The 14759-nt window shown below is 31.9% G+C and overlaps 1 protein-coding gene across 2 annotated transcripts in view; it reads right to left on the bottom strand.

The window, feature by feature from the left end:
* The window catches only part of LOC111615674 (transcription initiation factor IIB-like), a 92763-nt gene that overhangs the window by 23035 nt on the left and 54969 nt on the right, over positions 1-14759 (bottom strand). For both annotated transcript variants that reach the window (XM_023357104.1, XM_023357105.1), the window contains exons 6-7: positions 14193-14322; positions 390-499 (exon numbers count right to left, since the gene is read on the bottom strand). In XM_023357104.1, the coding sequence (XP_023212872.1) occupies positions 390-499; positions 14193-14322 (240 nt within the window). The remainder of the gene's footprint in view (positions 1-389; positions 500-14192; positions 14323-14759) is intronic.

Here is a 14759-nt window from a genome sequence, read left to right as displayed (position 1 = left end):
AACAATCAATGATCAGAATTTGGCATAAATATTTTGTCATCATTCAATTCAATTACAAGAATGTCTAACATAACAAAATTATCCTAATTTCATATCATTCTGCTCAGAACTTGTTCCCACCACTTCCTTCACCAAAGGAAAACCAATCAGAGCATCTTTTTTAATTAAAATAATTCACTTTAACCAAGAAACAGATTTATGCAAGTCAATCAAATTGACCATGCAGCAATGAAAAGAAATAGTTACCTTATATGATAATATTTTGTGTTATTTAACAGGATATTTCAGTACTGTACAAGACAAATGTACATATCTATATGTACATTTACAAAGATATACAACATTTGCCTTGAAAATATCAATTAGAATTTCAAATGGACTTCACTTACCATGAAATCACCAGTGGTGATTAAATCAACACTGGTTTCTAAAGCTTTCAAAATTAATTTAAAGCAGCGGCCAATTTCTTTCTTGGATACCTTTGAAACTGCACAAATTTCTGAAAGATTTAAAAATATGATTACTTTTCATGAAACTTGTAATAAAAATTAATTGATTTTATTCTCTCGCATATGTTAGAAAGACGACGAGTTTTAATCATAAGGTTAATGCACTTTTAATCTGTAGAATTACTCTCAATGCAGTGCACAAGTACAAATCTTAGAATAAACTGCTGAATAAGTCAACCAGCCAATTTTAAACAGTTAAAATTTATTCTGTAAATTAGTGAAGAAAGGAGATGACCAACTGGCTCCAATTCTGACACAAGTGCTCTTTATTTCCATAATTTAAACGAGGTTTATCCTAATCATAACAGAATAATTTTACAAAGATCAGAACCTATCACATTGTGTAGTGATTTTCAATTTCAAAACTGATTTTAATTTATAAAACTACAATTATACATAAATTGTCAGAGTTAAGTAAATCTCACTTTATATAACAATAATTTCTTACTACAAAGTACATATTTTAAAATATTGTACTAAACTGAATACAAAAACTTACTTCCAGTAACATAATATTTCAACAAAATATAAACATTTTTGACATTTTCCTGAGGCCTGCATCAGGTTTAAAAATACAAATTCTATAATAGAACATTCAAAAAGCTTCTAGCAAGCATAGAACCTTAAACAAGCTATAAACATTACAATGAGTTTACAACTACTGATAACAACTTCATTGACAAACATGATGTGCCCTTGATTTCACTATCTATCACATTGTATTTGAGGTCAACCTCTTTGCTCACCCTCTAATATAATATCTGAAAGTAAGGAGGTCTTTGCAAGCTTCAACTGTAAGAGGTACTGTATCAATAAAAAGTGTAAATGGCATCTGAAAACCATAATTTTAAAAGTTATAACAATTCCTAAAAATATAACAGTGTGCCAATGTTCTTACTTACAGTAACACCTCAATTATCACAATTTGTAATTTGATACCAAAATTCCAATTACTGCACTCTAAATTTGAATTATCGTGGCTGCGAGACATAGCCCACTACATATGCAACCAGAATTACATTTAGTTCAAGTCACCAATCTCCAGGTAGCACTCTTGTAGCACTTCATTTTTATCCAACGGTGCCTGCTCACTACTCATTGGTAACTGTCCACCTTTGCCTGAAGTACATGTGAATATTTATTTCTCTTCTTATTTACCCATATAATAAATGCTAAAGAAACAAGGATGATATCAAGTCTACAGCTATCAAGAATAAATAGAGTAAAGATAAGTTGCATATAATAAATAGGTATGAAGCAGACATAACCAAAGCCAAAATTGCAAGAGAGTATGGTCTAAATCAGGGGTGGCAAACCTTTTTGAGCCCGCGTACCATACTGTAAGTATACTTAGCTTTAAAGACGTTTATGCGTGCCAAAGTTTTAAACTTCAAATAACGATATTTAAATAAATTAAACAAAAATGCTTTAATTAAAATAAATGAAACAATGATTGGAAAAGACAAACGATAAATCAAAATCGTACAATATGTTACGTGCCAGATGATTTCTCCTTACGTGCCACTTTGGGCACACGTGCCATAGGTTCACCACCACTGGTCTAAATGAATCAACTGTATTCCTTATATACAAATAAAAATTAAAAATTCATCTTGTTTTCCAAAATAAACCTTAATTTTTTTACTTAACACATTTCTTTTTTATCCTATACATAAAATTTAATTAATAGATTTTAAAAATCCTTGGTAATTATCACCCATTTTACATGATTTATTTATCCTGATTACTGCAGTATTTTTTGTGACAATAACAACTGGATAATCGAGGTATTCCTGTACTATACACACATTACCTATGCAAGGTGCATTCAAGTTCTACAGTCTCCCATTTGTTTTTTGACAAAATATTTACACAAACAAATTGAAACTTCTGTCACTTCTCTGCAATCTCCCTGCAGACATACAATTTTTCACAATGTCGACGCCATGACATCATGGCCGCTGCAAACGTTTCTTTAGGGGTCTGTTTTGACCACTGGAAAATCATTGATGCTAGAGTGGCATGACTGTAGAATGTGCAACCACAGAGAGTGTGCTTTATTGTTGGAAAAAGCCAAAAATTGCTAGGAGCATTGGAAGATGAATAGGAAGCACAAGAAACCACTTCAAAGTTGTTTTAACATCACCTGATGAGCTGGACCATTGTTTTGATGGAAGAGCACACATGCAGTCTTTTCTGTGCAGGATATTCCAGCACTGCAAGAAAAACTGCCGGAAAAAGCAATTTTTCTTGCATTGCTGTAAGCAATTTCCTCCTCAAAACATCTTCATAGGATGCAGCTGTTACCATAGTGCTCTTTAAAATGCAGTGAGTGAGGATTATGCCACTGCTGTGCTCTTTAAAATGCAGTGAGTGAGGATTATGCCACTGCACCATCATTTTCTAAGCACTAGTGGTAACCTGAAATTTCTTCAGTGGTGGTGAGGCAGTGTGTTTCCATTGCACCAACTCCCATTTTGTTTCTGGATTGAAAAACAGCATCCATGTCTTGTCCATTGTGATAACTGATGAAAAGAACGCTCCATTCATGCAATCATCACATGTCAACATTACCTGACAAGTTGCAATGCGTGCAGCCTCATGGTAATCCATCAGCATTCGCAGCACCCGCTTGGATGACACTTTCCTCATTTTCAGTTCTTCATGCAAGATTGTGTACACAGATCCCACAGAAATGCCAACGTTAAAGGCGACATCTTCCACACTTAATCATTGATCCTCCAAAACAACTTGCTCCTTGTGCACAACCATATTGTCAGACCATATGGTGTGTGAGCGTAAATGTTTCAGTTTGTCATACGACGTTCACCCTTCTTTGAACCATCGCATCCACAAATGCACATTTTTCATATCCATGACACCATCACCGCATGTGTCACCCAACTAGTGATGAATTTCAATGGGTGTCACTCCATGCAAGTACAGAAAACGAATGATTACACATTCTTGTAACGAAAACATAGCCATTTTAAGTATCAAAAACACATCTCACTTGAACTGCTGCAACTAGAGTTCCATGTGCTGTGCAGTGCTGCCCTCTCTGTTATGCAACCACAAATAGTGTTCACTTCTTTTTAAAAAAACTGCATGTTGCTACCTGCTTCCTTCCCCTAGAAAAAATAGGACACCTTACAACTTAAATGCACCTCATATTAGCCATGTATCCTAAACTCTATATTATAGTCATGTATTCAAAACAACAATATATTGTGTTTTGTTGATAATGCTGGAATGAATTGTGGTCATTTCTTTTATGTCCTAATACAAATTTTCAAAATACTGTATTTACTTGCGTTTAAGATGATCTCGCATATAGGACAAGGTGTCTCTTTAAATATTAAAATAAAGATAATTAGATATATTAACAAAATTAGAATTTTATTTTGTTTAATCACAAATAAAGTATTATCAAATGCATGTATTAAGGTAAACAACCCATGTTTGCCTTAATATGCGACAAATAAAAAAAAACCAAAACATTATAATGTACATGACTGGAAGAAGTTTATTTTTAATGATTCATAATGTGCTAATATTCATTAAAAATAACAATTTAACTAATATGAAATAACTATATTTGTAATCATTGCTAAGTGACCTGTATTTCATTAATGATTTTATAAGTAACTAGCTTACCCATCGCGCATTGCTGCGATCTCAGAAGAAATGAAATTCAAGCAAACTCGTTACGATAAAATTCAATTTACATTTTATCATTTTTATTGACTTATTATTATTATTAATTTTCATCAGTAAAACATTTCAAAGTGTCGTTTCAATTCTATTTATTTATTGGAGTGCTCGTGGATACACGATAATTTTTGTTTTTCCGTCTGGTGCGTACACACAAATAAATCGGAAGGTTTTCCAAAGCGTGATCCAGCCATATACAGTTGTCCATGCAAAAAGCGCACATTCTCCAAATTTAGCCCACACACTTACAGCGATTGTCAGAAGTGCGATATTCCCCATTTTTTATAATTTTAATTATTTAATTGCTCCTTCCTCTCTTCCTTGGCATGTTGTGAAATTTCTGATAGTTGGATAATAAACTGTTTTATTGTAATTTGTCTTTTTAAATTATTTTGAGTCGATATTAAAATTTGAAAAAGGGGGATCCCTAGATCGATAAAATAGGCGAATTTCCTCCTACAGCTTCAGCTGTTGTTTGGAATACAGTTAAGGCTTTAACAAAGTTCGAGTGAATACATAATTAAGAAAAAAAAGTAGAAATAAAGTGATTAAACAAAAATTATTACAAATATCATAAATAACAGTTCACAAATGCATATGTAGAGATATTTTTTGAAGGGGGGGAAATGGTCTTTACAACTTGAAATCGATCGAACACACAGTGAAATGCTCGTACACACTCGCGCCATCTATCGTAGGATAAATGTACTATGCCAGAAACCTCCACGGGAATGTACACTCGCGCCATCTATCGTAGGATAAATGTACTATGCCAGAAACCTCCACGGGAATGTATTAAAAAACCTCCCAAAGCTTCATGGCAATCGTACTATGCCAGAAACCTTCGCAGGAGTATATTAAACAACTTCCCAAAGATTCATGGTAATCGGATAAATGGTGTGGTAATGCATGAAGGACACGACAGACACACAAACATACATTCATTTTTATATATATATATAGATGAACTATTTTCTGCAAATAAATGAGATGCAACACAGTTTTTAATTGATGGACATAGAATTAAACCAATAAACAAAGGGTTGTATGTTAATTTGTTTACAGTAGGTGCCAACTTACAATAAAAAAACTGTAGACCTATAATGGAAGCATTGTAAGGAACCAAGTCCGAACGTTATTTTTATTTACTTTTATTTTGCTTATTATTCTATTTTTGTTTGGGGCTTATGTTTTGTTAGGACTAAGTTTCCTCACCATTCACCTTAGTAACTTAAAAATAGAAGAAAAACCAACTCACCAACGAAAGAAAAGCGCCGTAGAAAACTCGCGCACACTTGCGCTTCCCAAGCGGAAAAAAGTAAGTCCGCACCGAGAAAAAGGGGGAAGAAGACCCCACAACCCAGTTAGGAATCGCTAAACCTTAAAAGAATAAAGCATCCCGATAATTGTTAAAAAGAATAATGTAAAAGGTTAGCAAAGTATTGTCGGAAAATAATCTGCCAGATAAACAAGAAAAATTTAATGTTACAGATAAGTATGTAAATGAGGAGAGTGATCTCATTCAGAATTGTGACGTCACCTCACACTATAAAGCCTCTAACTCAAGTGAAAACGAACGAGGTGAACTCCTGGTAGCAACGAGCTTTGGTGAGCTTCGTAGCAGTGAACGAGAGAGGTGTCCGATAGGATTTTGAAGTTATTCGATTTATGGATTGACGATTATAGAAAGTCTTGAGAGTTTGAGGAAATAGGTTCCTAGTATATTGAGGTGACGATAAGGATCTTTAATTTATAAGAATTATTGTTTATAAGTTAATTCTTTGATTTTTGTCGAATTCCAAAGGGGAATAGAATTAAGTTAGAAATAGATTGATTTGAGTTTGTCGGATTGAATCTTGTTGAATTTCATTGAATAAATTATTGTTTGATTTTTATTAAATACTGTATATAGTTTATTACTAGAAGTTTAATTAAATACAGTAGAACCTCGAAAACTCGTCCCTCGATAACTTAGCACTCCGGATAACTGGTCCACACCTTGGCAGGGCGAAAAAATCCTTAGTTAATTAATTTTCATTATAGACAGCTTTATAAAAGTATAAAAGCTCTCAAAGTATTTTTCTGAGGTCTGTCTTATCAGGTAAATTACTGTACACAGTGTATTCATTAATTTTCATTTTCATGTAGTAAAGGCTCTATGCCTTCATAAAGGACGTACTTTTCCTTTGTTTAAGGGTATTTGGGCAGTTTATTCTCTGTTATATTCTGTACAAGTAAATACTGTACAAGTACAGTACAGTATTTTCTGAGGAAATACTCGTACTTATTTTTTTTAACCCCATTCCCGATAACTCGGCATTTTCACAAACTCGGCCACCCTTCGGTCCACATTAGGTCGAGTTTTCGAGGTTCTACTGTATTTGATTTTGTTATTGACAAACTTTGTCATTATTTAATTCGGTGCACGCTTAAAGTCCAGGCCGTAAAGTACCCGTTAGGGAACGGCTATTTCCGGCACGCAGTAGTGTCGATAATCGTTGGAAAGTCGGAAAAATAATATAGTACTTTACAGCATGAACTATACGTGGTTCACAAAAATTATTGCAAAAATGCCTTAGGTTTTAGACCAAATAATCACTAATCTTAAAAAACAAAAATCATTTTATTTTGAACTGGGGACAAGGACTAGCACAGTACAAAGCATGTGGTAAGAATGAACTCAAGAGTGAGACGAAGGCCAAGTCGGGGATGCATTAAAGTGTTGCCAGGTTGGCCACAATGCAAAGAATAGGATATTCTTTGCATTCTATACTTCGCTCGCAAGTATAGGATGACCTACGTTTATGAAGCAATGAAAAATGAATGAAAACCTTGTCTTATATGCATGTAAATACAATATGCATCACAGCATTTATTAAAATGCCAGAATACATTGTGGTTCTTTGTAAGCAGACAAGACACAAAATCTTGTTATGGCTGCTTCTGTAAAGCCACAATGCATTCTGGTCATTTATTCACCCAATCAGCATTTTCGATCTTTGTGCCTAACGTGAATAATACATTTGAATAACATATCGAAGGAAACATAAAACAGTGTGAGATTAAGTTACATACTTTTAAAAAATTGGCCAAGTTTTGTTTGTTAGTTGTTTTTCCAAGACTTATCACATATCCATACAGTATCCAAACTTTTTCACATCAGTTGTCTCCTTCCACTGAAACTCCTATCACGTAAAAGAACAGTCATTCTAAAGTTTAGCTCATACTGACAGCAAATACTGAAAACAGATGAGAAACCAGAAAGTAATTTTTATTTGCTTAACAAAATGCTACAAAACATGAAAAGTGAAAATTTCAACATGTTGGTCTGGCAAAACAATTTGCTAAATGGGAATTCACCAGACACAGTATCATTTGCTACACATTATTTGCTCTGCTTTTCACATTTAACAGTAATTCACTGTCAACCTGGACTAATCCAAAGTGAATAATGCATAAAACGGATAACATTCTTTATAATATTGAAAAATATGATGTATAAGTGCATAATTATCTACAAGTTTTCATTTATAGAAACTGTTTTATAATGGAGAAAGTGCCATGTAGAAAATATTTATTGTATAATTACAAAAAACATACAACTGAAAAACATATAAATGGCATTTCACCGTATTTCGGTAGGTTTAAGATATTTTAGAGACATACTTATATTCTTTTCCATATCTGAAAAGATGCACAAACTAAAACTGTCTAAAACTTGTGTTGAATGTTGCAGCTTTGTTGGCTGAACAATAGCAGATACATTATCTCTACATTCCTAATACAACCGAACTTCTATAAATCAAACTTTCATAAGCTAAAATTCTATGTAAGTTTTTAACTTCATTGGTAGATTTGTATTACAATAATGCACTTACAACTTCTTTATCTCTAATTATTGTAAATCAAAACTTCCATATCTGGAATAAATTTAAGCTGTATAAAGTATAACATTGACCCAAACACATCAAACAAAGAAATTTTGTCTTACATTCTATTAATTCCATTTTTCTGAAGACAATACATCCAAGCAGATTTCTAGAATTAGTTACCTTTGTTCTAGGATCTTACTCATGGGAGCAGATGTAAATGTGAAGGAAGAAATGCTAAAAGATTTCTGGAAAAACAGAAAAGGGATGCAAGGATAGAAATGAATGCATGGTATAGTTCATTAGCATGTGCACTTGATAAAGATAATGGTCCTCTACGAAAGTAATTTGTGTTCACTTCTTCGGCCATCACAAAATGCAAATTAAAGACATTGTCAACAGAGATCAAGGAGTAATTAATTCACAACGTAAAGAAGTCAAATTCCAAAACAAACAACATTGCAAACCAAACAATTGCCATAATTAATTGAGCTGATTAACTGCTATTATTAATGATTAATNTACAAAACATGAAAAGTGAAAATTTCAACATGTTGGTCTGGCAAAACAATTTGCTAAATGGGAATTCACCAGACACAGTATCATTTGCTACACATTATTTGCTCTGCTTTTCACATTTAACAGTAATTCACTGTCAACCTGGACTAATCCAAAGTGAATAATGCATAAAACGGATAACATTCTTTATAATATTGAAAAATATGATGTATAAGTGCATAATTATCTACAAGTTTTCATTTATAGAAACTGTTTTATAATGGAGAAAGTGCCATGTAGAAAATATTTATTGTATAATTACAAAAAACATACAACTGAAAAACATATAAATGGCATTTCACCGTATTTCGGTAGGTTTAAGATATTTTAGAGACATACTTATATTCTTTTCCATATCTGAAAAGATGCACAAACTAAAACTGTCTAAAACTTGTGTTGAATGTTGCAGCTTTGTTGGCTGAACAATAGCAGATACATTATCTCTACATTCCTAATACAACCGAACTTCTATAAATCAAACTTTCATAAGCTAAAATTCTATTTAAGTTTTTAACTTCATTGGTAGATTTGTATTACAATAATGCACTTACAACTTCTTTATCTCTAATTATTGTAAATCAAAACTTCCATATCTGGAATAAATTTAAGCTGTATAAAGTATAACATTGACCCAAACACATCAAACAAAGAAATTTTGTCTTACATTCTATTAATTCCATTTTTCTGAAGACAATACATCCAAGCAGATTTCTAGAATTAGTTACCTTTGTTCTAGGATCCTACTCATGGGAACAGATGCAAATGTGAAGGAAGAAATGCTAAAAGATTACTGGAAAAACAGAAAAGGGATGCAAGGATAGAAATGAATGCATGGTATAGTTCATTAGCATGTGCACTTGATAGACTAGAAGGAAAGCTTACCAGAATGGAATGCNGGCCATGTCATCAGATTAATATTTTTACGTTTAAACCACATTTTTGTTGATTTAGAGGCATGCACAGGGGCATTGTCTTGTTGAAAGATCCAATTTGGTCCAGCTTCCAATAAATGATCTTCAAGCATGCCTTGATACTTCTTTGAATTCATTCTTTGAATTATAAATGCTAAATCTGTGGTTCCGTTGAATCCAAACGCACCCCACACCATTATTGATCCCCCACCCATTTGGCATTTTGAAAATATTTGTTTTTCAATTCTTATTTCGTATTAAATATTACACACCTATTCACATTTATACAGATAAACAGCACTCACCAATAGTAAGTATGCCATCAATTGGAGGAAAATGAGGCTTAACATAAACTGATAAATTCCACATTTCATTCAGCATTGTGACTCTCACTGTACATTGAAATAAAGTGCAAATGTGACAGGTGTTGCATTATCAAGTCACACCCAATTCTCTAATATAGAAACAATAATCACCCTAAGGTTACAATAAACAGCAAGTTTACAAGCTGAATGATTACAAGCTGAAATATTGAATATATACAATATATACAAAGCAAGATTACAAGCTGAAATATTGAATATATAAACTGTTTGTTTTAAAAACAAACAGTGTATATATTCAATATTTTGAATATATATATTCAATATTTTAAATATATAAACTGTTTGTTTTAAAAACAAACAGTGTATATATTCAATATTTTGAATATATATATTCAATATTTTAAATATATAAACTGAAATCTTGAATATATACACTGTTTGTTTTAAAAAACAAACAGTGTATATATTCAAGATTACTTATTAAAGTTTACTAGTTTTAACATATTTCCCCTCATCNCATAAACTGATAAATTCCACATTTCATTCAGCATTGTGACTCTCACTGTACATTGAAATAAAGTGCAAATGTGACAGGTGTTGCATTATCAAGTCACACCCAATTCTCTAATATAGAAACAATAATCACCCTAAGGTTACAATAAACAGCAAGTTTACAAGCTGAATGATTACAAGCTGAAATATTGAATATATACAATATATACAAAGCAAGATTACAAGCTGAAATATTGAATATATAAACTGTTTGTTTTAAAAACAAATAGTGTATATATTCAATATTTTGAATATATATATTCAATATTTTAAATATATAAACTGAAATCTTGAATATATACACTGTTTGTTTTAAAAAACAAACAGTGTATATATTCAAGATTACTTATTAAAGTTTACTAGTTTTAACATATTTCCCCTCATCATTTGATATTAGGCTATCATCAGTATCAGCTATTGTTTACAAGTCAGTGTGTCATTAGACCTTAATCATTTACATTATGTTTTCAAACAACTTAAAAAATCGTTACCGTCATTTATAATATGCAACTGAACTATTTCCTCCATCACAATATGAATACAATAAATGTGGACAGATCCAATTTCATTTCTACTTCTTTTTTCTGTCAGGCTTTTCCATTCAACACTGACTGCAGTTTCAGTCTAATGATGCAACACATTTACGTTTCTGTTTGCATCAAACAGATTCTGCCTTAAAACAAGTAAAATGGCAAAATCGTATTTGGAACAAGACTATGTCTCGGAGATTCATTACTAAGCGGAACCACTTTGACATTCAAAGTGGGTCTCATTCTTCAATCTTCTTTGGTATCACTGCTTTTGGGTGCAATTGTTTGTTCAAACTTTGCTGGTCACGGCCATGAGATCACCCATGATGCATTTTTTATAAAATTAACCTATCCAATTTCGAAATTTCTCTCCTTTGCATGTCCCCCCGGGTTGAATTTTTGTAGATGCGTAATGAAAATTTCCTGCTTTTGAAAAAATAATCGTGGCTATTGTATCATTCGAAATTATTTTTTTTATTTTGCACAAACAATTAACACAATAAACAGTTTAACCCGATTAAACATCATCGGATGTAATGACAACCCTATTATAAAATCAAATTTTTATCGGTCCCACAATTTTACTATACTAGATAATGTTAAAAAACTACTTGTAATGACATAAAACCCTGTTTTAATGTCATATTTAAAGCACTCCCAAATTTACAAAATTAGATTACATATTTTATTTAACAAAGAAAATACTACGTGTTCAGTCCTAGGGTCAGAGTCCACTTCCTAGAACGACTGTGGATGGTACTCTCACCACCTGACTTCAATTTGCCTGTTTGTAGAGAGAGTTCCCATTTTGTATTTTATTTTGACTCGGTTCTCGGTCCCCGAGTACCTACAAGTGGGTTTTTTTATGCGCGCATAATTTGGGCACCTAATACTCTGTGCCAAATCCCAACTCCTGACATGTACTCCTTAATACCTCTAAGCTGGTAACACAGCAGGCAGTACAATTTTATAAACAAGACACAGTCTTGTCAAAAAGTTGTCCTATGGATAAGATCTAATAATGTCCAAATAAATGCAATTACAGAATTTGATAAGTTCCCATTTTAGAGAAGTTCTCTCTCTCTCATTAATTTTACTATAAGATGCATTTCAAATTTATACAGACACAAAAAAATTAAAGTGAAACCCAAATTTGCTGCATTAAGTGACAAATGTTTTATTAAAAATAACATGGATTTACATGTTTCCACATTGCAAAATAAGAATTTTAATCAAACATTAACATTTTGTCACTGAAAATAATGTTTATGAAACTCTTATACAAAAAAACTGTTACATATTTATCCGGACAGGTTTCAAATTGCAAAGTTTTCTTACAATTTAATGGCCAATGTAACCACCATTTAACTTAATTACATTAAATACTCGATTAGGCATTGTTTCAATTAGATTCTGAAGGAATTCAATCTTAAGTTTATCCCAAGCATCTGAAATTGCTGCCTTCAAATCATGAATTGTGGAAAACTGCTTTCCATTGGCATAAACTGTACGAACCATCATCCCCCAAAGATTTTCCATCGGATTCAGGTCAGGGCTTCTAGCAGGCCATGTCATCAGATTAATATTTTTACGTTTAAACCACATTTTTGTTGATTTAGAGGCATGCACAGGGGCATTGTCTTGTTGAAAGATCCAATTTGGTCCAGCTTCCAATAAATGATCTTCAAGCATGCCTTGATACTTCTCTGAATTCATTCTTTGAGATACAATTACTAAATCTGTGGTTCCATTGAATCCAAACGCACCCCACACCATTATTGATCCCCCACCCATTTGGCATTTAGAAAATATTTGTTTTTCAATTCTTAAATCATGCCAATAATACTTCCAACCATCTGGACCATCTAAGTTTAATTTTTTTCATCACTGAACAAAACTTTAATATATTCTTTGGACCATGTCATGTGTTTTTGTGCCCAATCAAGTCTGCCACTTTTGTGCTTTAATGAAAGTGGTGACATCACAGTTTTTTTTTTCTGAATTTTAACATTGGAGATTTATTTAAAACTCTCCACACTGTTGTGCTGCTTATGGCAAGTCTAATTCTTGTTTTATTTTTCTTACTGATGTTTGTTTTGTGGAGCAGACCTTGATGATTTGTCTACAATCTCAAAGTGTAAGCTTCAGTTTTGGACCGTCTTGAATTTTGGTACATCCTTGCCACGTCTTTTTGATAAATAATCACCAACAGTTGATTTTGGACGATTTATATATGCTGCAATTTCTCTTATTGACTTGCCTTGTAATTTATAGGCATCAATTTGCCCTTTTTCATAATCAGATAAATTCTTTGTGCTACCCATTTTAGAACTTTGAACAATTAGATATTTAAGCTAATTTGCATATTTCAATGCTTGAAACTAAACAATATTCTATTTAAGTCATGAAATGAGTGCCTGTCCAGATAAATATGTAATAGTTTTTTATACAAAATTTTCAAAAATATTATTTTCAGTGACAAAATGTTAATGTTTGATTAAAATTCTTATTTTGCAGTGTGGAAACATGTAAATCCATGTTATTTTTAATAAAATATTTGTCACTTAATGCAGCAAGTTTGGGTTTCACTTTAATTTTCTCGTGTCTGTATAAATTTGAAATGCACCTTAGTCAATTATTAATATTTTTTGTTGTTAACTTTATTTAATTTTGTAACTCTTTTGTAATAGAATTTTTTTTTAAATGCTTGTTATAATCTTTCTAAGTCTGATAAGATCCTACCTTCTTGTGCTTTATTCAAAAATTGTTACAATCTATTTATTAGGCTTGGTACAATACATACTGAAAACTTACAAAATGAGACACCATTAACTTTTGTCTGTATAAATTTACTTTAAGGTATGATGCAATATATCACTCCTATCAATTTTAAGTACACAAATTTCTTTTTAACAGATTGGTGTTTGTCTACTTTGTGAAATAGGGACTCAGAATGCAAACCTAACAGCATTTTGAAGAAATGAAGTAAGTCATTTTTATCAGCAAATTCCCTTCTATTTCCTGGCATCAAATCTATCTTATATACTACGATAGTTTCATATTCTAATAAATTCTAGATTTATATTTTAATTCTCAAGTATAGGTGCATTTGTCAATCCAAATAATATGTCTGAGAATGTGAATATCTTTTTGACTACTATTTTTGTGGAGGCATGAAAAATTATGATAATGTCTTGGCAGTAATAACAATAATTTTACGTACCTTTAAAGGTTCTGGGAACTCCTTCTTGTCTGCAAGCTATATACAAACACGCAGAGGCAATTGCATCGTTACTTCGACCTTTCAATGTCTTGCCGTCATGTACTTGCTTAAATAAATTGTTTGCTCGATCCTAAAATATACAATAAAATAAACAAGTAAATTATTATTTAACCCTTTATTTCCTGGCATTGCTTCAGGGTACTCTTAAAAAGTAGTTCCCATTAATAGGCAGTACAACTAATTTTTTTATACCTGCACAATGTGGTTTCAACGCTTTGTTTCGGTTTACCAATAAAATTCATTACTTGGTAGCAGGGTGTAAAGAAAAAATACTTTTATTTTCCATTATTAATGTAAAGATATGCAGAAAATTTTCATTTTATAAAAAATTTTCAAGTTATCTGGATCAAATCTTTCTTTTAATTTAAAACTATATAGCATAATTTAAAAGAATATATACTTCTTAGTATGTAAATAAAGATATATGAAAAATATTTGTAATATTAGTAAACGTTTCTCAGAGCAACATCGTGCAACAATGAAATGAATGTGTATATGTTTCAATGC

This window comes from Centruroides sculpturatus, unplaced genomic scaffold (genome assembly GCF_000671375.1).
Source record: "Centruroides sculpturatus isolate CEXI.00-Female unplaced genomic scaffold, Cexi_2.0 scaffold1076, whole genome shotgun sequence".
Lineage (NCBI taxonomy): Eukaryota > Metazoa > Arthropoda > Arachnida > Scorpiones > Buthidae > Centruroides > Centruroides sculpturatus.
Note: the sequence above shows the minus strand (reverse complement) of the source record. Positions and strands in the feature narration are given on the sequence as shown.